A 25,226-nucleotide genomic window follows, 5' to 3' on the forward strand; every position below is an offset into this window, starting at 1 on the left:
GATTGAGAGAGAGGGGTACCTGGGCCTCGTCAGTCCCTTGTGGGACTCTGATGGGCAACACTGGCTCCAGCCCTCCCTGTGGGGTTGGCCAAGGCTTTGTTAGGCTGGCATCACCGTCCAATTGTCCCTGTGCCCAATCCTGCCTCCCACTGCTGCCTTTCACAGGTATTGATCTCAAAACAGCTTGCATCCCCAGTTCCACCTCACCACCTGCTTCAGGTAAACCCAAGTCGTGACAGCCCACTTTGTGCCCTCACCGTGACTACACTGAAGTACACAAAGCCCAGGGCAGCACGTCAGTGCCAGGTGACATGGTCCAGGTCTCCCACAAGACACTTCCTTGTATCCTGGCCCAGAGCCACAGGAAGGGCCACAGGTGTTGAGTCTGGCGACAGGAAGCGGGAAAAGCTTCATGGAGTGGGCTGAATTTGAGGCTGAACATGTCAAAGTGAGGAGAGAGAAGGGGGAAGAAAACCAATACCCACTGAGTGCCTCTGACAGCTCTGGCTCTCTGCTAGGAACTTTCCTTGCTTTATTTCATTAACGCTCTGCTCACAATACTACGGGGTAGGTTGTTCCACCAGCAATAATTACAAAATAAAAATCAAGATACCATGGACTGAGTGCAGTCCTCACGATGTATCAGGGACTGTTCTGAGCCTTCATATTCATTATTAACTCATTTATTCCTGAAAGGTCTTCAAGACCTGGGACGCTTTCAGATTTTGAAGACATTGATCAGACTCCCACCCTCTGGTGCCAGGGTTCCATGGATTTCACTTAGGATCAACTTTTGTGATAGTCATTCTCCCAGCAATTTGGCCTGAATTTACTCTGAGCCAGCGGTCCAGATTCGAGGCCCCCTAGAGTCAGGGCTCCAGCCGAACAATCCCTCTTTCTGTTCCTCCTCTGCTGACCCTGAGTCCCTCAGGACTCTGCAAGGAACCAGAGGCTCAGAGAAACTAAGGGACTCACTTCTGCTCCCACAGCTGGTGAGTCGCAGAGTTTGATTCAGACCCAAGTCAGCCTGACTCCCTAGCCTGTTCTTGACTCGGGTACTGTTACCTCCTACTGGTCTGGGATGTTTTCTGTTCTTTTTTTTTTCTTTGTTTTTGAGGCAGGATGGCTTTGTGTTTTCTTAGGTGTCACAGCCATTGTAAGCAAAACATTAATGAAATACCCTCATCTAGGAAAACCTTTGCAAATAAAACCACGTGTCTATCTTTACACAAATCTAAGGCTTAACTCACCAAAAAGGGGCAATCCATATTAATCTTTTTCACCACTCAATGACATAGATAAAAGAAATACATTTTTGCCTTTTATCAGTTATAGGCAGACCTCATTTTATTGTGCTTTGAAGATACTGCGTTTTTTATAAATTGAAGATTTGTGGCCACCCTAGGTCAAGGAAGTCTGTCAGGCTCACTTCGTGTTGTTGCCACATTTTGGTAATTCTCACAATAATTTTTTTTTCATTGTTATTATATTCATTACAGTGACCTGTGATCTTTGAACACTTTTTTTATTCTTTATACAATTTTTAAATGTTATTTTCCATTTATGGTTATTATAAAATATTGGCTCCATTCCCCATTTTGTACAATACACCTTTGAGCTTGTCTTACATGCAATAGTTTGTATCTCCCACACCCCAATCCCTATCTTGCCCCTCCCCTACCACTGGTAACCACTGATTTGTTTTCTAGATCTGTGAGTCTTCTTTTCTGTTATATTCACTAGTTTGTAGTATTACTCAGACTCCACATATAAGTGATATCATACAGTATTTGTCTTTCTCTGTCTGACTTATTTCACTTAGCATAATGCCCCCCACATCCATCTATGTTGATGCAAATGACAAAATTTCATTCTTCTTTATGGCTAAGTAGTATTCCATTATATATACACCACATCTTCTTTATCCTTTCATCTGTTGATGGACACTTAAATTGTCTCCATTTCTTGGCAATTATAAATAATGCTACTATGAACATTGGGGTGCATGTATCGTTTCAAATTAGTGTTGTTTTTTTTTTTTTTCAGATATATACCCAGGAGTGGAAGTGCTGGGTCATATGGTAGTTCTATTTTTAGTTTTTTGAGAAACCTCCATACTGTTTTCCACAGTGGCTACACCAATTTACATTCCCACCAACAGTGTACGAGGGTTCCCTTTTCTCCACATCCTCATCAACATTTGTTATTTGTAGACTTTTTGATAATAGCCATTCTGACAGGTGTGAGGTGATAGCTCATTGTGATCAGTGATCTTTAATGTTTCTACTGTAATTGTTTTAAGGCTCCACAAACAGCACCCATATAAGTCAGATAACTTAATGGATTGTTGAAATGAAAACAAAGGATTAAAATATTACATAAACTTATTTGATAAAGCAGCAGAGTTTTAAGAGGATTGACTCTGTGGACAAAGAATGTCCCCTGCCATATCAGTAAACAAAAGATGTTGAGGTCATAAAGCCATCAGCCACTGCAGCCACCCCCAACAGTGCACCATGAGGAGATTCATGATGGAGAAAAACAGGACACTGGCCCTAGAGAGTTAAGATGCATATGAAAGGAATAATTTCAATTGAGACAGGAGGGAAGGGGGCAGGGCACAACCACTGAAAGAATGACACAGCAATTAGCACCAAGATGGTGGAAGATTCAACTCCCAGTAGACCTTGAACTTCAATATACAGTCATTGAAATACAATAGCATGCTAAATGGTACTCCCACAGGTGCCAGCACAGTTTCAAGGCTGACCATAAAATGTCAAAAAGTGGGTGATGGTCCAGTTCCTGGGATCCCAGCCCCTTCCCCAAAGTAGTTGGAATAATCCTCCCACTTGTTAGCATATGAGGTTACTGAGCCCATAAAAACTAACAGCCCCGCACCTCATGGCCAATCTCATTTTTCCTAGGCGACTCCATGCTCTGAGGCCATCACTCTCCCTTCTGAATAAGATGGTCTGCATTCTGCCTATGGAACATGTACCTCCTTGGCCTTGTGGCCTCTCTGACCTTTTGAGACAGCCCACACTCTGTCTATGGAGTGTGCATCCCTGAATAAATCTACCTTTGCTTAAATATGGCTCACTCTTGAATTCTTTCCTGTGTGAAGCCAGGACCTTGACTTGATGGGACATGTCCCAAGGACTCTTGCATCCTCCCATACATAGAAAAGCACTAAAATCATTAACTTGAGATGCCTGTTTTTTGTGATCTTTTACTGTTTGACTACATGGGTTTGTTTTTTTTTCCAGCAAAAACTCATATATGTCCATATCTATCTCTCTCTATCTCCTCCATATCCTCCATTACCTCATTGGAACAGTTCCTCAGAGCTATCTGAAAGGCTGTATCCTGGGCTATAGTTCTCAGTAAGCCTGCCAAATAAAACATAATTCTCAACTTTGAGGTGGTGCATTTTCTTCAGTCAACAACTCCAATTTTGAAAGCAGTTCTACTGTGGGTAAAATGCTATCAAACAGCATTGCATGCTACAGAGAAATCGTTCATGAAAGGAAGAGTCAGTCAATTTAGCAAACTTCATTTCTGTCTTATTTTAAGAAATTGCCTTAGCCACTCCAAACTTCAGCAACCCTAATCAGTCAGCAGCCATCAACATCAAGGCAAGATCCTCCAGCAGCAAAAAGATCATCATTCACTGAAGGCTCAGATGATGGTCAGCATTTTTCAGCAATATTTTAAATTAAGACATGTACATTATTTTTCAGATGTAATGCTGTTGTACTGTTATGGAAATGACAGGCCAGCCAAGAAACAAGCACCACTCGGAGGGTTGGAGTACTCAAATGTATTACGCCGGCGGGCTCAGAGGGGCTTCTGCTCCGAAGCTCTGAGCACCTCCAAGACGTGCGCATGAGGTTTTATAGGGTAAAGTACAAGCTTGAGGTATTTGGCCAATAGGCATGGAGCAGCTTTAGCAGCATCATTATCACAAAAGTGGAGGCAGGGAGGCAGCAAACCAACATTCCAAAGTCAGATATATATCTGAAAATCCAGCTGGCTAACAAAAAAACATGAACAGCAAACCAACACTAATTAACTTAGATTTACAAGTTAGTTCAACAGAACTCAGATCAGTATTCCGATACTTAGATTTGTGAGTTATCTTGTTAGACCAGCCCGGCTTTTCCTTCACAGTACAATTAATAGACTACAATATAGTGTAAACATAACTTTCATATGCACTAGGAAACCAAAAAGTTCACGTGACTTGCTTTATTATGGTGTTCTAGAACTAAACCCACAATATCGCTGAGGTATGCCCATACTTAATCTTGATTACTATTTCTGTTAATCCTCTGAGTGTGTTCCTTTGAAACAGCTTTATTGAGGCATAATTAACATTCAATAAACTACATATATTTATACTGTACAGTTTGATGGACTTTGACACATGCGCAAAACAGTTGTGGTGTCTCTTTGTGTCCAAGTCATCTATAGCCAACCCAGCAGAGGCACCAGGCTTTGGTGCAGGGTTCTTGCGGCTGTAAAGGATACCATGTGACTAAGAACCTGGCGAAAGACTTTAAAGCAACTACGGTCAGTGAACTCAGAAGCACCAACTTTAAACATAAAGGACCATACTTTATTTGTTCTTTTCTCCGAGAGGCCATAATTAACTGGTAAGAATTGCAGGCTACTCTTGGCGCCAAAGCCAAGAATAAAGCAACATCACACCGCAAAAAACAAACTGCGTTTAAAGGCTAAGCCTCCAGGGGGAGAAAGCTCCTGGAGGAATGCCTGGAAAGCGGCAAAGCCTCCGGAGTCACTAGCTCAAAGTACAATAGTGGCTTTGCTGAGCAAGGTCGCCTTGACCGCTGGCAGCTAGCACAGTCGCCCACAGCTGCAGCCTGCCCTCCAAAGGTACCAAACGCAGGAGACACAAAAAGCCAATGTTTCCACCCGATCGATGTGTTCCTGTTCCCAAAACGCTGACCCACAAGTCCAAAGGCGCGCCGGTCGGGCCCAGATCCTCCTCCTTCCGTCCCGCTTTGGCTCTGGCCCGCCCGGTCCTCCTGGCCGAGGATCCTAAGGATAGAAACCGCCAGTCCCCGCGCCTTTAACAATACCCAGGGCGGGTGGAGAGGGGAGGGAGAGCTAACCACGTCTAGTTAAGTTTCGTTTTTATTAAAAACTTCACGTGACTGCCCGACTCTTGACTCAGCGATTTCTCTAAACAGCCTCCTTTAATTTGTTGGTTTGTCATCACCGCCTTCACCTTTTTTTGTATAGTCCTCCCTACCAGTTTTGAACTTTAATACGTTCTCCGCATTCGATAAAAGGAACAAACGAATCGCTTGTCAAATTCATCTAACCAATTCATTTCAAGCTTGCAAAATGGTAAGATCGGGGTTTTAGATAATCACTTGACACAGTTTCCTCCCTCATTCCCCGCGGAAGCAACTGCCACACATTTTTTCAAAAGGATCTTAAAAGGGCCCTCCCACCCCACTCTTTTCCCTGAGTTCTGGATTATTAAAGACATATTATTAAGCAAATAGAAGAATTAGACAAAGAGTTGATAAACAGAGGTCCCCCCCACAGGCCCACCCCAGTAGTGACAATTCTGAAACGTTTTGTGCGAATTGAATTTTTAGAACTCAAAACTTGACTTTTGTTTTTAAAAGTTTAATATTTATGATAAAATAATACACCTTTATTAGAGAAAATGTGGACGGTCAGACAATTCAAAAGACAAAAAGGAAACTATTTACAATCTCAACACTCAGAAACAATTCCTGTTAATAATTTGGTGTCTTACCATCCAGTCTTTTTATTATGTATTTTAAAAAACCATTGTCATAATACAATTTTGTTTTCAACTTCTTTTCCCGTTTCAGTGTTAGCACTTTCCCATTTGTATTAAGAACAAAACTTTTAATGACCGTTTGATAGTCCATTGTATGAATGTAACCTGGTTCACTTAATCCTCCATTTTGAGACATTCAGGTTCAACATTTTCTATTGAGCAAACTATTTGAAATAGCCCTCTGGTAAATTCTTTCTGTGAAGTGAGGCATCCTTTGAAATGCAAATAGCCACTCCCAGATCAAATCTACTTTTATAAGCGTACGGGTGGAAAACTTTCCCCTTCTAGGTTCTTTGGCTGATCTAATAATTAAATTGGCATAAGGCAGATTAACAGGAGAAAAACAAATTTAATTACATTTAATTACCTATGTATAGAAGCCCCACAAAGACATGAAGAGTCCCCCACAGTCAGGTCCTTGAGGCTTGTGTACCTTCCTGAGCTCAGGAAAAGGTGGCAGGGGTTTTGGGCTTCAAAAGGGAGGAAGACAATTCACAGGAAGATGAGAAGAGCAGATGTTTAGTAAACAAATGTCTGCCATGCCATGCACATAAGTCTTTCTGATAGAAAACATTCTCTCTGGTAATAGCTCTCTTCCTGGTACAGGCCGCCTGTCTCAATTCTTCTAGAGAGTTAAGGGGGAGGAAAAAAAGCTCTTTCTGAGACTGCTGGGTTTGAATTGCCTTCAGCTCCAAACAATCCACACGCCAAAGTGGCACATTTTGGGGTGATGTGTTCTGCTTCCTCTCAGAAGTTTTTGAACTCTCATTCTTTGGGTTTGCTTAAGGGAAAGCACACCTGCACTATTTTTTTTTTTTTTTTTTTTTTTTTTTTTTTTTTTAGTTTGGGAGTTGTTTGAGGTTTTTCTACAAATGTATGTTTGAAAAACCCCCAAAACTATTTTCTAAGCATCTTTGGTGTTTTTTCCAAAGTGCTTTTCGACACCATATATCCATAAGTACCTGATGGGAGAAGAGTGATTTAACTCTCTTTTCACTCATTCCTTTCCACCCAGTAGAGAAGAGAAGCTTGGAGAGAATGGGCAAGCCCCAGCACAGCAATCTGGGCTGGGGAGGAGGGGCCGCTGGGCTGAGCAGAGGGCACTAGAGGGAAGGAAAAGAGGGTACTTGCCCCCAAGTGTTTATAGGCTGCCTGGTCAAAACAAAATCAAACCTGTGTGCGATATTGGGCAGGCCGATTCTAAGTCACATGGTGTCTTGTTCTTTCATAGCCCTACCCCAGCATCTGGCCTAGCGATTAGCACAGGGAAGAGTATAAATCATTCCTTCAACAACAGTTACTGAGGATCTCTGAATATCAACTATGTACCAGGCACTATTCTTGGTGCTTAGGACATATCAGTGAGCAGGAAAGACACAAATCCTGCACTTCGTGTCTTAGTATTTTGAAGGCAGAAGACAGACCCTCAATAATAAACATAATAATAAATTATATTTTATGTTAGGAGGAGATAAGTGCTGTGAAAAAGTGGACAGGAAAAGGGAGCTTGAAAGTGTGTGTGTGTGTGTGTGTGTAGGGGGGTGTTTCAGTATTAAATAGAGTAGTCTGGTTAGGCTTTGTTAAGAAAGTGACATGTAAGCAAAAACCTGAAAGAAGTGACAGAGTTGGCCAAAAGGACAGCTGAGGGAAGAATGTTCCAGGCAGACGAAACAGCCCGTGTTAAGGCCCTGGGGTGGGACTGGACCTGAAAAACAGCAAAGCAGCTAACACGGTGGAGCGGAGAATTTGAATATTGCTGGAATGATATTTCATAAACAGCCAGACACTCCATTACAAAGCAAGAAGTTAGCAAGTTTGCAAAGATCCCTACCCATATGGCAAATTGAAGGTATGAATGCCTGAGCAGATGCTGAGCTGGAAAGAAGTTATCAGATAAAGATGGTTCTAGGTAAATTTCCTGGAACTTGACTGTGGAAGGGAGGGGCGGCGGAGAGGGCGTGTAAAATAGAACGGGGAAGCCTCCAACTGCCCACAAACCCTGCAACTGCCCGCAAACCGTTGTCCAGACTTGCAGCTTTCTAGAGAGCTGGACAAGAAACTGGCATGTAGTCGTATTCTGGGACTTTTAACTGGGAAAGGAAGCAAACAAACCAACCAAAAACCAAAAACAACATTTTTCCATCAGAATCTTATAAATGCCAACTTTAGGGGCTCTTTTTCCCTGAAACTGGCCAGTCTTTCATACAGGGGCTATTGTATTAGTTTTCTGTTGCTGCTTTAACAGATCACTACAAACTTGGTGGCTTAAAACAACACAAATTTATTATCTTAGAGTTCTGAAAGTCAGAAGTCTGAAAATCAAAGTGTCAGCAGGGCTGTGTTCCTTCCAGAGGCTCTAGGGGAGATTAGTTTCCTTGCCTTTCCTAATTTATATAAGCTGCCTACATCCCTTATCGCGTGGTTCCTTTCCTTTGATAATGTCACTGTCCTTCGTATTTTCTTTCCCTGCAAATTCCCTCCTCTAATCACTACTGAGGCACAAGGGATTTCTGAAAGCTGTGGGGTCCAAGTTGATAGAGCGCCTAGAAGTCACCGTATCTAACTTTTCTTCCAGTGCTGAAACGCGTTCAGCTTCTTTATAAACACTTCCAGTGACTTGAAACAAGTCACTATGGGTTATTACTTTTTAAGGTCTTAGAAATGCTTCCTTTCTACTGAACTGAATCCTGGCTCTGAGGGACTTCAACCTAATCTTCCTCTTTTCTCTCCAGAGCTCCACAAGGTGCTGTCCCCGCCGCTCTTCCCCGTTTCAGGACTTCCATTCTCCAGCCTGAGCTGTCCCCGGAGGGGAGATTTTACAGTTCCTCTCCATCCTGGTCTCCCTTTCCTGGAGGAGCTCTAGTTTAATGTCTCGAAACTGTGGTACCCAGAACTGGAACTGTGATTCCAGTCACCTCCTTTGACTCAAGTTTTCTACCGAAGTGGCCCAAGCTTGAACTTCACACCTTTTTTCTTTTAAGAGTCACACTGTTGACTCATATTGAGTTTGTCAGTAATAAGAAACTGCAGATCTTTTTCATATAAGTTTTCGCCAAGTATGATCTCTTCCATCCTGTTCTTGTGAAATAGACTGAAAAACAAAACTAAATGAAAAGCCGGCTCTATGTTTACCTCTGTTTAGTTTATATCTTACTGGTTGGGGCCCACTATTCCAGTCTGTTGCACATAGTTAGCAGTCTTGATGCACTTCAGTCTGAATCATCAGAACAGTTCAGTCTCCTAGATTTGGATCATTTAAAAAGTTTATGTTCACTTTGTTTTCAGGAAAATCTTCCTATCGTTTAAAACAATTTTCTTTTTTTTCCCCATACTTATACTCACATCTATTGCATCGGAAATTAGCATTGTCCTTTGGTGTGAATCATTAGTTTAACACTAAACAAGTCTTGGGTTTCTTTTTTTTTCTTTCTTTAGAGCAGAGGACCATAATTGCTTTTCCTATGTCTGACTTATAACAACTACAGATTAATTTTCTGCCAAAAGTATATTTTAAGCAAGTAAAAAGTGGACCACAGACTTTTCTAGACATAATTTCATTTACAACAGAGTTTCGCAAAATGTAGCCCACAGACCTCATACATCTGACTCATCTGCCTATTTTCTAAAAATGCAGATCCTTGGACCCCAATCAGACTCTCAGATTTTCTGGTAGTGAGGCTCAGAAATGGTGATTTGACATAAACCACAGGTTATTGCTATGTACATCAGTGTTTAAGAATCCTGCTTTAGGACTTCAACACAGTGATGCAGTGGGTCTCAACCCTAGCTGTACATTAGAACCACTCACAGACCTCTTAAAACCTCTGACGCCCAGACCACACCTCTTATTAAGTCAGAATCTCTGCGGGTGGGATCCTGGCATCTGTACGTTTAAAAAAGTTCCCAGGTGATGCTAATGTGCAGTCGTTATTGAGAAACACTGATTTGTATGTTCCACAGTATAGATTTGAGGGTTAAATAATATTTAACAACTGGTCAATTCTCAAAAAATCCTTTGAGCCCATAAAATGTCACCTGTTTACTTTGGACTTTGAATTACTTGTGCTGGAGTGAAAAACGAACTTGTCATTGTGAGGAGACACGAGGTGCCTCTTACTCAGCACTAAGAATTCCAATAGTTTTCAGACATCATTAGTATTCAGATGAGGAAGGCTGATGAGCACACTCTGGGCAGCCCCAGGTTGGGCACTGTGGCAGCCCTGGAGAAAAATACACTAGTAGGGGGCACCCTCCTCAAGGAACTTAGCCTAGTTGGAGAGTTGAAATGAGCCTGGGAAAAGCTAGAGTGAAAAGCCATACAAAACCTCATGATAATGAAGCACTGAATTGTAGGACACAGGTTAAATGTTAGTTTAGAAGCTCAGCAGAGAAGGAGGTTGATGAGGTCTGCAGGTATGGTTTGAGCTGCATCTTGAAAATATTTCAGGATTTGAACTGGTGGTAGAACAAATGGATAGCTTCTTGGATGAAGGATATTAGTTCAGATGACGTCAAGCGCAAGCAACAAATTTCCCCAACTACCAGTGACTTCAATTTCCAAGGACATTAATTATCCCACTTAACAAGAAGTTCAGAGGTGGGCAGTCCCAGGGTCTCTGTAGCAACTCAGTGATATCATCAATATTTTGGTCTTTTTGCTCTGACATCCTCAGTGCAACAGTGCTCTCTTCCCTCATGGTTTCAAGATGGCTGCCACAGCACCAGACATCACATCCTAACTCCAGTACCTCAAGCAAGAGGTTTATGGAGCCTTTTCCCACGTTCAGCTCATTTCGTGAGAGGAATAATCTCTCCCAAAAGCTCCCACAGAGTAGTCCTCCTCATGTGTCATTAGCCAAAACTAGGTCACTTGGTCATCCCTATATCCATCACTAGTAAAGGCTTGCATGAGTGGCTTAGAGCAATTGTGACTCATCTCTTGGGGCTGAGCACATTGTCACCTGTAAGGTAATCAAGGTTCTGCCACTAAGGAAGTAGGGGTACTCTGTTAGACAACAAACTGTGTCTGCCACAGATGTAATGTAAATGAAAACTTATGCAGCAATAAGTAGACTGCCCATGTTAGAGCAGAGAATGTTAATGTGAAGGTAAAATTGGCTTGATAGAGAGGAACTAGACTGTGGAGGCCTTAAAGGCCAAGCAGAAACATCTAGTTAATAGAGTCAGAAAGAGAGAGCTAGTGAAGGGTTTCGAGAAGGAGAAGGATGTGGTAAAAGCAATATGTGAGGAAGATCACTGTGACATTGGTGTGTAGAATGGATTGGAGTCAAGGAGGCCAGCTAGACAATGAGGGCCTGGTCTAGGAGGGAGTTGAGTGCTGTGGATGGATCCCAGAGAAATAGTCAAAGAAATGTCAGCAGAACTTGGTGAGTGGCTAGTTTGGGGTATGGAGGAGTTGGATTAAATATAATGTTAAGACATTAAAGATAATGTCTAGAAATCTTTGGGGGGACAAAGGAAATGGGGAGGGACACCTGACTTGGAGAACAAGAGAAATGATGAGTTTGGTTTAGGAGAAATGAAGTTTGAGGTGACAGCGAACTCTTTGAGTGGATATGTCCAATGGGCAGATGGATTTTCAGAGATCACAACAGCACCAAGTGCTAGACACTTTGCACAACAGTGTAAAGGTTGGGAACGTGGACACTGGAACTGGATTGCCAGGGCTGGAACTTGACTCTACCACTTACCAGACATGTGACCATGGGCAATGCTATGATTGAATGTTTGTGTCCCCACCCCACCCCCAGTTCATATGTTGAAGCTCCAATGCCCTAAGCAGTGATGTTTGGAGCTGGGGCCTATGGGAGGTGAACAGGTCACAAGGGTGGAGCTCTCATGAATGGGTTTAGTGAGAAGAAACACGAGAGAGATGCTCTCTCTGCCACGTGAGGGCACAGAGCAACAGTCCCTGGCAAATAGGACATGCTAGCTATTACTATTTGGGGGGGGGTGTCACCTGTTAGAGGTGACCCTAGAGGTGCCATGGACATGCTTGTCAAGTGTTCTCATTTCAGCTGCTCTTTTTAGAGCAAAATACATCAGAATCCTTCATTATCAGACAGGCTTATCTTGGAAACCCAGAAAGAACCTAAGATTTTAGACTGTTACGGCTGAAACTGACCATGCAATTTTCTAGCCCAAAGTTTCTTGTCATTTTTTAGCCACAGAGCTCCTTATTCAAACAAAATGTCACACAAAACCCCACAATCTAAAACAGAGAAAACTAGAGCCATTCTGGTTGGTGTGGCATGAAAGGCAGGATGTCCTACCCACGGAATCTCTTCCTCACGTGCTCTGAGAACCCTCCCCTGGGCCCAGGGACCCTACGGGACACACTTTGAGAAAGACTGATGTAGTTCAAAGCCTTCGACAGTAGAGGAAAGTGTGATTAAGTGGCTAAAGAGAGTCTGTGGCCTGAACAGGCCACAGAGTGAGGAGTGGCCAAACTGGGATCAGAAACCAGCTTTCCTGGGTTTTATGCTGAGGAGAGTGAGTGACTGTTAGGTGTGCACCCGGTGCTGGATGCGGCCAAATGCGAGACCCTCAGTGGGCCCCTGGGACATCCATCACCTAGGTTTTATCTGGATGGTTGGTGTCTTCATCCTGGTTCACGGGTCTCCACGTGGGTGTGTCTACCCCTGGAAGCCACCCTGGCTCTCAGAAATCACTGTGTCTGGGGAGCAAGGGTGGGGAAATATGGATGGAAAGGAAGAGGTGGAATCAAGTGAAGTGGGTTTTTTTTTACCTCTATTAAATCCCTCATGGAGGGGTTGGCCAGATAGATGCACTGTCTTCCTTAAAGCCTGCTATAAAGCCAGCAAGGACTTTTGTGAGGAGTCAGCTGGAAAAGGGAATAAACAACATCTGGAAGAGTGACGTTGCTAGGAAACTTACACATTTCAGTTCATAAGAGTGCTAAGGTCTCCATGTAATCAGTTCTGTACCAGAACTGGACCCTGAGTGTTTCCCTGGCTTTTCTCACTGACATGAAGCTTTAATGAACGGGGCCTTTTAGAACACAGGGTTTGAGTCAACTGAGAATAGAGCACCAGGACAGAAATATAGAGGTAAGAGTTCTAGTCCCAGCTCTGATGCCTACTTGGCCAAGTAACTTGGCCTCCCTGGGCAAAATGAAAGGGTTGAATCAGACAAGAGCTCTTTGGATTTTCAGTGTCCCTCACGTCACATCAGGAGTCTGAGGTAGGTGGCTGCCATCTTAAGCCAAAGAGCAGGCTGCAGCCTTCTCAGTGACACTTGAAGCACCAGGTTATTGTTCTCATCAATAGAGTCATTAAGAGGAGGTAAGAATTTCTGAATTTGAACCTGGCCCTCCGAACTCTTACTGCAAATGGAGGGAAGGATGGGACATTTCCTCAGTGACAATCATCTCATGGCTTCATGGGTCCTAATGTCCTGGGATCACTCTCCTTCATAATCTATTGAGTTGAAAGAGGATATGGAGATTCCAGTGAAAAGGTGAGTAAGGCTGGCATGCAAGACTGTGTGTGTGTGTGTGTGTGTGTGTGTGTGTGTGTGAGAGAGAGAGAGAGAGAGAGAGAGAGAGAGAGAGAGAGAGAGAGAGAGAGATTGAGACTCAGAAAGAAAGAGAGTGAAAGAGGGACATGTAGACCGGGAGAAAGTGAGGAAGCCGCAGAAGCGGAAGTTAGACGTTAGGCAGTGGTCAGCTGACTAGTGTCGTGGAGAGAGGCATACATCCTACCACTTTTCCTGATGTGACACAGATGGAAAACACCTGGGGAATAGGCTGCCGGGGAGACCATTCCGCCAGCTCAGCAGTTAGGTCATATGATCTCCAAAAACCAAGAACCTATTCTTAGATCTGCCATTCATTTGTGGATTCAATAAACATTTACTGAGCACTTAACTATGAGTGTAGATTAGTGAAAAAAATGGCCATGTTCTCTGCCCTAAAGAAGCTCACGGGCTACTCTGGGATCTGGGCTGCTGCACAGACAATTACAGAGTGATGAACACCATGAGGAGGAGAGTCCGGGGTACCAGGGGCGCACACTGGTGAAACCCCACTAATTCAGCCTAATTCAGTTAAAGGAGATTTCTTGAGAGGAAGTCATGTCACCTGAAAGAGAATCAGGAGCCAGCCTATTGGAGGAGGTGGGAGGAGAAGGAATGTTCTGGGCAGAAGTAGGACCACAGGTTATTTTATTGTTTTTAATTTTTATTATGTTTAAAAATGCTTTATTTAGTATATTATTTAATTATTTTATTTTGGTGGAGGGGGAGGTAATTAGGCTTATCTATTTTTAGAGGAGGTGCTGGGGATGGAACCCAGGACCTCATGCATGCTAAGCATGCACTCTACCCCTTGAGCTATGCCCTTCCCTTAGACTATAGGTTATTTTAATTTTCCTCTCTGTGTTTAGCCATGTTTTACAATTGTTCTTCATCGGATATATACACATTTATATAGAAAGAATTTTAAAATCTGAAGGTTCTCCGTGGCCCTCCCTTAATCAGTGAGCACCAGTGAAAACCTCTGAGGTCTCTGATGCACTGGCGGGGAGAAGGGAACGCTACAATCACTACTACTACTAACAGTAACGGGAGTGCTTGTCGAGCGCTCACGACACATCAGCGCTTTCCCCATACCTCATTTAATCCTTACAATAATCCTAAGTGATGGGTACTATTCTCATCTCCATCTTATGGATGAGGGGGCTGAGGTCCAGCGGTCACGCAAATGACCAGTAGTGAGCAGCAGGGGCCAGAATCATCTTCATCTGTGTGTGGAGAGGACGCACACAGAGCATGAAATGACTTTCCCCAGGCTGCATGACAATCTGATGGCTGAGTGGGTTCCAGAAATCCACTTCAGCATCACAGCGGCCAGACTCCACTCTGCTCCAGCCACACCAGTGATGCTTTTCTTGTGGCACCGTTCCACTTTTCAAAAGGGCCACATAAATCTAAATGATTTATTAAAATTTGTTTACATAAATGGTGTTGTTTTGTGATGCAGTTCCTGTGTTAACCACAGGGCGATGCTGCAGACAGAGCTAGGGATTTGTTTTGGGCGGAGGGGGTTTAGATCACTGGTATTTTTATAAATTATGCTACATCTACACAATTAAAGGTTATGCAGCTATTCAGAAGGATGAGGTAAAGCTATATGACTTTTAAGGACCATCTTCAAGATACATATCCCGAACAGCAAACCACTAAACCATCTGTAGAGCATGCTTGTATTTCTCTAATTAAAACCAGAATATAAATGTGTCTGCAGGTACATGCATAATTTTTTCATGAGAGTTTAAAAAAAGAGACCTTTACCAGTTATTACTTTGAGGAGTGGGACTGTGGTCCAGGGTAGGGGAAAGTGTATTTCCTTTAGATTTTATACTTTTAAAAATTATTTGATTTTTAAAAACTTGATTTGCATTCATTCATTTAAAAACATTATTACACAAACAATTCACTTGCCGTAAAAGTTGAAATACTGCGGAAGTTAATGAAAGTCCCCTCTCCCCCACCTCTTAGTCCCGTTCTGCAGAGGACGGGTCACCCGGTTTGGGGCCTCTTTACTCAAAACAGCAAAGATCAGGATCATCTGGGAAGTTGCCAGAAATGCAGTGCTCACACCCCACCCCAGACTTGCGCAAACTCCATAGTGGGGCCCAGTCATCTGTGTTTTCAAAAGCCTTTTTGGTGGTTTTCACGCAGGCCCCAAGTTGAGAACTGCTAGCAGGTTCGACCAGGTCCTCTAAGGGGAGGTCCAGAAGACTCCTGCTGGGGAAAACAAGTAACTCCCAAGGGCATGTTTCCATCCACCCAGTGTGCTCTAGCTCAGCCTTTGGGCCCACTGTGACTTCTCTGCTGGGGCTGAGTGATGACCACACTGTCACAGGTTGGAGGCTTACCCGGAAAAGGGGGCCATGCTAGAGGGAGAACGCAAAAAGGAGTGTAGGCAACACTTTTTGCACAACTGTATGATGTGCAGACAAAAAAATGCTGCCTGCCATTTCAGTAAACAAAGGATGTTGCCCACCCCCAACATCAAGCCTTCAGCCACTGCCGCTGCCCCGACAGTGAGCCTGAGGGGACTCAGGATGGAGAAAAACAGGACACTGGCCCTAGGTGGTTAAGATGCATATCTGACGGTAATTTCAACTAGTAGAGCTTCTTGCATCTTTCCATACACAGAAAAACACTAAAATCTTTAACCTGAGATGTCTTTTTTTTTTTTGATTAGCAATTATCTTTTGATGTTCGACTATGTGATTTTTTTTCCAGTGAAAACTCCCATTTATCCTGGCTCGTCCCTGACCTCTTTGGAGGAGTTCCTCAGTAAGGTCCCTGAAAAAAACAGAACTCACAACTTTGAGGTTGTGAGTTTTTCTTCAGTTGAGAGATGGCCGGTAGGTGACACTAATACTTCATTCGCTTATTTGATGTGCATTTATCCTTTTTCCATTCTAAATCTGTATTTTTATTTCCATTTCCTTTCTCTGACCCATATATTTTATTGTCTATCATTTACCAACTCCGAGAGGGTCATTATTTCTCATACCACTCAGCGTATTCACATTTAAGGACGTGTTTGCCAGTGACTCCCGGCTCCCTGGCCAAAAAGTCCTGAGCTCTCCAAGCTCCTCAGAAGGGTCATAACCTACCTAGGGCGGTAGGAGGCTGGGGCGGGGGCTGAGGGGTCTTGCACAGAGGGGAGGTAGGAGGTACTGAAGGACAGGAAGCAGTAAAAGCACTCGGTTTACAGCAAGATCAACAACCCAGTCCACAGATGTGAAGCTCAGATCCCAGGGGATCTTACAGAGTTCCTCACATACGGCACCCAGTCCCACAGCCCCATCTGTGTCTCCTGAAGAAGAGCCTGGGGCAAGTTCCTTGGACTGGGCAGGACGGATGGAGACGGTGCCGACGAAAGGGAGTAGTTCTCGCAGTGTTTGTGGGGGTGGAACATAAAACAATTTTGAATTTGGAAGCTCAGAACAAACTAAGATTTGAAAATTTTTTGCCTATTACTTCTGACAAAATAACCCATTTACTTACCTTGACTGGGACACAGTCCTTTAGAAGACAGAATGAGGTTTTGGAGGTTAAACCAGCCTTTGTTTTTGTCAGAGAAAAAGGCAGTGACAGTGTGGGGGGGTGGCATTTAGCTTATAAGGCTGCTGTTACCTCACTGTGTTCTGTTTTTTCATTTGATGACCTCTGCAAGAACTTAAGGACAACAATTTGTTAAATGGGGTATTTGACTAATTGGAACCACTTTGTTTCCTTCTATTTTAAGCAAATATGCATTTACTTTTATAGAATCCTAGAACTGTAAAGCTGGGGCCACCTTCGAGATCACCTCTGGCCCATTAATATTGCCCTGGGGAGTGCTGAGAAAACTCCAATGCCCAGGCCCCACTCCATCCAACTGAATCAGACTCTCAAGGGGTGGCACCAAGGGGCATCTCTAGTTTCAGTGCCCTACAAGTGATCCCAATGTGCAGCCAGAATTAAGAAACAGCTCTAGTCATACTAGGTGATTTTATAGATAAAGAAACAGAAGCTCAAAGTGACTTGCCCAAGGTCACGCTGCCAGTAAGCAGTATTTTCTGCCCAACTCTTGTGACGGCCCATCTTTCCACTATGCATTTTTGTCTCTTCTTCTAGAACTTAGGGTTTCACTGAACATTAAAGTTATGCAGTTTACAACTGAGGGAGAAGGGACAGAGTCCTTTCAGTAAGAAACGGGGGCGGGGGGGGGCAACTCCTGAGTGCTGAACTCAATCATGGGTTCTCCAGGACATAGCTCCTGTCAAGCCTTATGGATAGTGAGGCAGTCAAATGACCTTGTTTCCTTGTTTTGCTAAAGGCCATGCCTAATCCTGTAGTGTATGTTAGTCCCTCATAGAGCAAGTCACTTGCTCATGACTCAGTTTCACCCGTGACAGAACACATTCATTGCTAAGTGTTCTCACTTTCAGGAATTAATCACACTAAAGCAGATGATAGTGGGGGTAGATCAGTGGGTCTTAATATTTGAGCCAGGGAGGGTGTTAGGGTGAGGAGTCACAGGTCCCATTTAAGAGCTAGTAAAAGCTATATAAATTTCCCCAGAAAAATACAAATACATAAATTTTGCATGTAATTTCTTGGGATTCACAAACTGTACCCCCTCCCCCATCCCAGGCCCCCAGTTCATCTACTGACACCAGGTTAAGATCTCCTGGACTAGATGATTTAGAAGCTCTATTTTAGTGTTTCTCAAAGTGTAGTCCAGGGATCATAAAAATCAGAATCACTTGTGGTGCTTGTTTAAAAAAAACAGATTCCAAGGACTGCCATAGACCTATTGTTTCAGAATCTCTGGGGAATGAGGTTGAGGATTCTATATGTTATTAAAAATCCCCGGATGATTCTATTGGAAACATTTGAGAATCAGTGCTTTATCCCAATTTGAGATTTTTCATTTTTGAATGCTTTCATTTGTTGAGTATTTTAGGTTTCATCTGTTCAACCGTCAACGATACCAAATAGCATATTTAGTATGAACTCTAATTAAAGAATATTTACAAGTGTATAGGGAAAGGAAAAACAACTGAAATGGATACATAGATAACAGTGTTCTCTCTCTCTGGGTAGCAGGAAAAGGGATGATCTTTTGTTTTTTTTTTTCCCCCCCCTCTGTCCTATTTTATTTCTCTCTTCCTCATTTTGTTTCTTTCTGTATTTAAAGAAGACTCTTCCTCTTTCTGAGTTCAATTTCCCCATCTGAAAAATAGGGTGTTGTAACTAGTGAATTTCAAGGCCAAGCCCTGCTCTGGCGTTCAGTAACTCCATATTACCCTCTAGCTCCCTTGTCCATTTAATGGCATGAACTGCACGGCCAACTACAGTGTTTGGAGAATCGAATCATGTTTTATTTCTGTAGGTATTACGTGGTGATGCCTAGCAACCGTTTTTACTCCGGCCAAAGTATTTTCTTCCTCGAGGAGTCGGAACTGAAATGATCTCCACTACCTACCCACCTTCAAAAGTTCATCCTCTCTCTTTTGCTTCAGAAAAGGCCGTCCGCGTACATCTCTTAGGAGCGTAGGAATGATTGTGAACCAAAAAGCCAGGGCGTGGTCGCCCCGCCCACCGGGCCCTGCATCACCACCCCTCTGGCCGCTTTCAAACGCGGAGATTGGCTGAAGGTAAGAAAGAGCCCCGCCCCTGGTCTTATGACCCGTGCTGAAGCGCCGAGTCCTGGCTTTCGCAGCGTTGTGGTTGGTGGTCAGCGGCGTTCTGACTCCGGTTCCCGCGAGCCATTTCCCCGGTGTCGCTGCTCTCGTCGCGGCCGCCGCCTGCTCTGCGGAATCATGGTGTGCTTCCGCCTCTCCCCGGCTCCGGGCTCCGGGCTTTTTCTGCTCTGCCTCGTCCTGGGTGAGTTGTCGGGCCCTCCTGCTTAGTCCCTCCGTTTGGGCCCGGGGCGCACAGTTCAGAGGCCACAACCTGAAAGACTGGTCCAGGGGGAGGGGGTTGAGAGGCTGAACGACTGACACTGGGCGTTGGCGCTTGGCCCGAGGGACGAGCAGTGACCTAGAGAAGGCCTGACCGAGGGATGGCGGGGGGAGAAGGGCCCATGAGAGTAAGAAGGGGCAAGTAAGGGGGGTGGACGCCCAGGGAGTAGGTAAGGAAGAGCGAGGAGTGGAGCAGATCGGGGTAGAAAGTAACTGGGGGGAGATGCTTAGGAGTGATGAGAGTAGAAGGACGGTACGTGCAGATTCCAGGGTGGCACATACAATTAGGAGGGTCCTAGTCCTAGGATCAGGGAAGAGTTTTGAAGATGGTGGAAAACTACGGGGCGGGAGAGAAAACTGGGGAGGGAAGAGACTGCCTGCGTGGAGAAGCTTGGGGGAGGGGATCAGCAGATAGGAGTACAGTCTGAGGGGCAGTGAGAGGGTTGGGTGGGGGTGGTGTGCAGATTTGTGGCTGTGGAGGAAGGGTGAGGAACGATGCTGGATTTGAGCTTGGTACTTGGAATTTTGAGGGGGAAGGGATCTAAGGTGGCTGGGGCAGTTTCCAGGCGAAAGAACTTGGACCCAACCTCTGGAGACTAAAGGGATGAGTAGGAACTTTGGTGGGGTGTGAATATCTGGCTTGGAGGTGCTGAGGACGTCGGTTTTCTATCAGTTTTGTTACTTCCTCCCAGCTCGACACTGACGAAAAAGTCCCCAGAGGTTGAGGTTTCAGGGGTGGTGTATCTGAGACTCGTATACTGCCTCTTGGCTTTTCTTCAGAAGCTCCTTTTCTTCTTTCCTCTCACACGACTAGCCTGTTACCTCCATTACCTCGTTTTCAGGGGAGGAGGGTAGGTAACTTCCTAAGGATTGGGTTGTTACCAGATCCTAAGAATGGCTGGATGAAGGTTGGCTGGTGGTGCTACGTGTGCCCTACCCCCCATCCCCAAGCATTGGATCCCTGAGGCCTTTTATGCCTGAAAGGTGAACTTTGGCCAGAATGTCTCTTCCTGACCTGATAAATCCTGTGCTTGTTGCTACCAGACTCTTTTGTTTGTGACCTAGTAAGAGCACAGGAGGAGGAGACCTAGATGGGAGTGGAGAGGAAATAGATACGTTAGGGGCCTGATGAGAAGGCAATGAGAGGTACACATTGTGTAATTCACATTTCAGTCGAATCAAATCAACACCCTGGAATGGGGGATTCTCAATATTTGGCACTATTTGGACAGAATTTGGGTTGTCACAGTTGGGGATTGCTTTTGGCATCTAGTGGGAAGAGGCCAGGTGTGCCTCTGTAAATGCCCTACTGTTCACAGGACAGCACCCCGCCCCAAATAAAGAATTATCCACCTCAAAATGTCAGTAAGTGCCAAAGTTGAGAAAACCTGCCCCAGAGCCGTAGCATTGGAAGGGATCTTGATGATCTAGTGATTCTTAAGGATCATTTCTGGGCGGGGGTGGGGGGGTGTCTGTCAGATCAAAACTATTTTTGGAATAATATTAAGACATTGTCTTTTTCACTCTCATCCTCTTATCAGTACAGTGGAGTTTTCCAGAGGCTGCAGAAGTGTGTGATGACATCACCACTCTGATGGCTCTGATGTGTTTTATTCATTTCTCAGCTTTAATTTCTGGTACTGCAAATACCAATAGATGTAAATCACATAAACCACAGTTCTTTGAGGTCCTCAGTGGATAAGAGAGTAAATAGGTCCTAACGCCAAAACATTGCGAGTCTCGTTGTGCACACGGTGCAGGGTGCAGGAAACTCTTCCGAAGCCCTTCTGAAAGGGGGCCACGGAGGCTTTGCTTGAACAATTCGAAGCCTTCACTCCCCTGTGAAGCACTCGCTGAGGGCCAAACGACCCTAAGAGAGGATTGTTTACAACGAAAAGCACCTTATCAGTGACTAGAACAGATCTGACCAAGGCATCTGTTAATCAGTAGTTCAGTGCCAATTGGATCTGTACAAACACAACACTTACTGTTTAGAGAAAGTGAAAAAAAATCATTGTCCTACTTGTTGCCTTTCATGTCAATTTTTTTTTGTTTTTTAATGAAAGCTTTGTTTTGTTTTGTTTTGTTTTTACAAAAGCATTGCTTGCTCATTGCAGAAAATAAACAGGCAAAAAGAAGCACATAAAAGAACCCATCATCAGCTCATCTGCTAGTTTGCCATTTATTGATTGGGACTAACTAGATTCATCCTCTTGAAAGAATTCCAAGATTGATTCCCTCCATTTTCAAGTCCAGAACAGGATTTGGAGAAGTAGAAGTTAAAAATGTACCTAGGTCAGCTTTTTCAAAGGTACCAGGATGAAAATGAAACCCCCTTTCCTCTACAGCTGCTTTTTCTGCCAGCTGTTGGTTCAGTGTGGAGCTCAAACTCCTGTGTTTTTTTGTTTCTTAAGATTTTAGCAGTTCTTTGGGGGAGGATATAGCACAGTGGTAGAGTGCCTTAGCATGCAGGAGGTCCTGGGTTCAATCCCCAGTACCTTGATTAAAAAAGAAATGTAGCAATTCTTAAGTTGCTTGCTGGGTTTTGCAGGTTACTTTTATTAAAATGGATACCAAGTGTAGTTTTTTGAAAACAAATATTTGTAAAGTACCTGCTATGAATTTCATGCAAAGGGAACGGGGGAAGGAGGCTCTGTTCCTGAATTTATAGTCTCATTAGGGTTAGTGCTCCAGCTGAGCCAATTTCACTTTGTAGCTTTTTAACTGTCTCAGCTCCAACAGGTAACTTTTAAAGAAGAGCTGCTTTAGAGTAAGTATAGGAAAGAATTCTGAGAGTCTCTGTCTTTTTCACAGAGATTAAATTTTGCTGGTATTTATTTGAATGAATTATAACTGAATAGAGAGCTTTCTGAAGAAACACTATAGGGAGGCAGTGTAAAGAGAGCAGTGGATGAGAAGCATCCTTGCTTATGTTCCCTTTGGGACATCACAGATTTCAGAATTCTGTGGTTGTTGATTCCTGTAACTAGTCTGACTTCTGGTTTTTATAAGGTTGAGGCTTTTCTGGGTGGGAAAAAGGTAAGTGTCCTGAGTGTGTACTTCACTAGTAGGAGTCCCTCCTTCCCACAGTGTTTATGGAAAGACTGTTGTATACCAGCCTCTAGGTGAAAGGAATGGATGGAGCACTAGATGAGACAGATAAGGTCCCTGCTCTCAGGGTGCTTACATTTTAGTGGAGGAAGACTGCCCAGCAGGTAAATGATACAGTTTCAGATAGTGATAAGCACTGGGGAGAGAATGAAGCAGGTAATGAGAAAGAAGCAAAGGGAGATGATAGGAGTGGGAGGGGGCCCTCCTTTACATTTTGTGGTCAGAAGGCCTTCATTGTAGGGTGTTTGAGCAGAGACCTAAGTGTTGGAAGGAGGCCAGCCAGATGACTTATCCGGAGGAATAGGAGTAAATCTTGTCTTTCCCAAACTCAGGTTATTAGGCTAGTGTATATTTCACTCTTTTTTTTTTCCCCAGTACTGGTCAAGTCTCCCCTCTGGTGTTAGTCTCTGGGAGTGAAGACTGTCTTATGTATTATTGTTTCCCATTACCTGCCTAGTCCAGGCCCTGGTAGTACATGGTTAACTCTTAGTAAAAATTTTGAGGGTGGTCATTGGTGGGCGCTGCGGATTTGACAGTGAACCAGACCAACTTGGTCTTTTTATTCTCTGAACCTTAAATTACATTTTACAAGGTTTTTTTTTTTTGTGTGTGTGTGTGTGTTTTTGGATTGAGAACTTCAAGATCAGTGCTACGCAGCACACATAAGTATAAACCAATTTATTAAAGTATAATCCCATATGATAATGCTAGTATCTTACCTGTACCCCTTCACATATACCTACATAGTAGTGAAAGTTCACATGGAGAACTGTGAAGGAGCTCAGAAGGAGAATAAGGTTTTCATTCACAAAGAGCCAGTCTCTCTTCTTTTGGAGGTGATCGAAAAGTAAAAAAGTAATCATTAAGATTTTTCTGTAGCCTTACCACTAATAACTTTGATTTCAAGGTTCTGCTGAAATTATTCTAGTTTTAATAGAGATTCTTGAAAGGACAGGCTTATTTATTATTCATCCATTGGTCGCTGGTAATCATATCTGATAGGATTTATAGATATTCAGATATTTCTCATGAGTGCAGCTTTCTCTCCCTATATCCTTGGGTGGAATTTGTGATCAAGGATTGTTTTACAGCATTATAGCCGACTTCAGTGGTAACTTGGTACAGGAAGACTGCCCTTCTTCCTGGAGTGACTAAAGCATTCCGATCATAATTTCAGATTAAAGTGATCAGAGATCTCCTCAGATCCAAAAATGTACTTTATAAGTACTTGTTGGTATCCTGCTGTGCATTGCAAAAGAATTCTGGAGGTCTGCCAAACTCCACTCAGCAATAAGCACTTTCCATTAGTTGAATGGTGTTGAATCTTCCTTACCCACTCTCTGACCTTAAAAAATTATTTCTAGCTTAAACTCATATTATTTCTTTTTAAAGAGATTTGCCAGAAATTAAGAGTATCAGCAACTGAATGGAGTAATTGTACTTATATTAGGAGTTGTAAATGGGGAACAATTTGACATAACCTATGAATTGAGAAGAAAGTGAATAGGTAATTGTAAGCCTATGTTTTTTTTTTTTTAAGACCCATTCTGAATTGATGAGTTTGAGGACAGGAGTCCATAACTCACTGTGATGAAAGTAGGCATACCTAAAATTTGGGAAGCATCCCTTTAAATGCTATGTTTACTAGAAGGGAAATTTTTAAGCTGGAATCTCTAATTTGTCTGGCAAAGTTCTCTTAGCTCTGAAGGGCTTACATGCTTTTGAAGGATGTATTAGAGAGAAACACTACAGTTCTTAGCAAGGTTAACTTGCCCAGGGTCTCACAGCTGGTAAATTGGACTGCCCAATTTGAATTCTGGTTCTTTAACTCCAGTGATGGGGTTCTTAATCGCCTCATTATATTGCCTCTTAGATCATTGTCTGTTTTTCACTGGTTTTGTTTTACCACTAGTATTATGTTCCCACTCCACCCCCATCTTGTTTACAAATGTATATTTTTCAACTATACTTTGGGTCAAGTAGACTTGTAAAAACCTAGCCACTTTTTTTTTTAAACCTAGTCACTTTTCGTAGTGTCTCATGCTTGGAGTCCTGAGTTCTAAAAGAACCTGTGAATGATCTCTTTGGAAACACTATTAAGAGGATATTTGAATTTGAGAAAGTTGATGTTACCTATTTTCTTTTCTTTGGAGAATAAACCCTCAGCTCAGTAATTACACATTCTAAGATATACTCAGCTGTGGTTTTTTAATGTCATAAAGCCTTTTAAACAAAAATGGTTTGGCTATTCTAAAATCAAACACAGCAATAAGGATGGAAATGATTTGCTGAAGATTTTTTACCAAAGTGTTAATGTTTCAACTATAAACTTACCTTATGTGAGAAGCATTATTCCTAGCTTGAAATCCATGTCAAAATTTACTGAGGAGAAAAACTGACATGGGGATTGAGGGAGTATCCAGAAGACTGATAGGTTAGGTTCATGATTTGGAAGAGCTAAAGGCTGGACTTCCTGTAATTAGATTAAGCTGTGTTCCAGGTCCTTGCATGGTATTTCCACCTTGATATAATCAGTCAGCATTTATTGAGAATCTAATATGTATTCAGCGCTACTAGGAACGATAGGAGATAGATGAAAGTAACAGACCTGGTCTCCCCCCACCATGACATCTGTGATAGATGACATTCATATAAAAGACACACTCCTAGGGCCTGTGGCATAGATAAGATCAGCTGTCTAACAGCATATTGGAATTCAAATGAGTGGCAGAGACCTTATCAAAATGGAATCTTGAATC

General features: G+C 43.3%; 1 protein-coding gene across 2 annotated transcripts in view; it reads left to right on the forward strand.

Moving 5' to 3' along the window:
* Positions 1–19,078: 19,078 nt before the first annotated feature.
* Positions 19,079–25,226, forward strand: part of LAMP2 (lysosomal associated membrane protein 2) — a 36,286-nt gene continuing 30,138 nt past the window's right edge. The window contains exon 1 of one of the 2 annotated variants that reach the window (XM_006191314.2): positions 19,079–19,279. In XM_006191314.2, the coding sequence (XP_006191376.1) occupies positions 19,216–19,279 (64 nt within the window). In that variant the 5' untranslated portion in view covers positions 19,079–19,215. The remainder of the gene's footprint in view (positions 19,280–25,226) is intronic. The other variant, XM_006191315.3, reaches the window with a different exon arrangement.

Source organism: Camelus ferus, chromosome X (genome assembly GCF_009834535.1).
Source record: "Camelus ferus isolate YT-003-E chromosome X, BCGSAC_Cfer_1.0, whole genome shotgun sequence".
NCBI lineage: Eukaryota > Metazoa > Chordata > Mammalia > Artiodactyla > Camelidae > Camelus > Camelus ferus.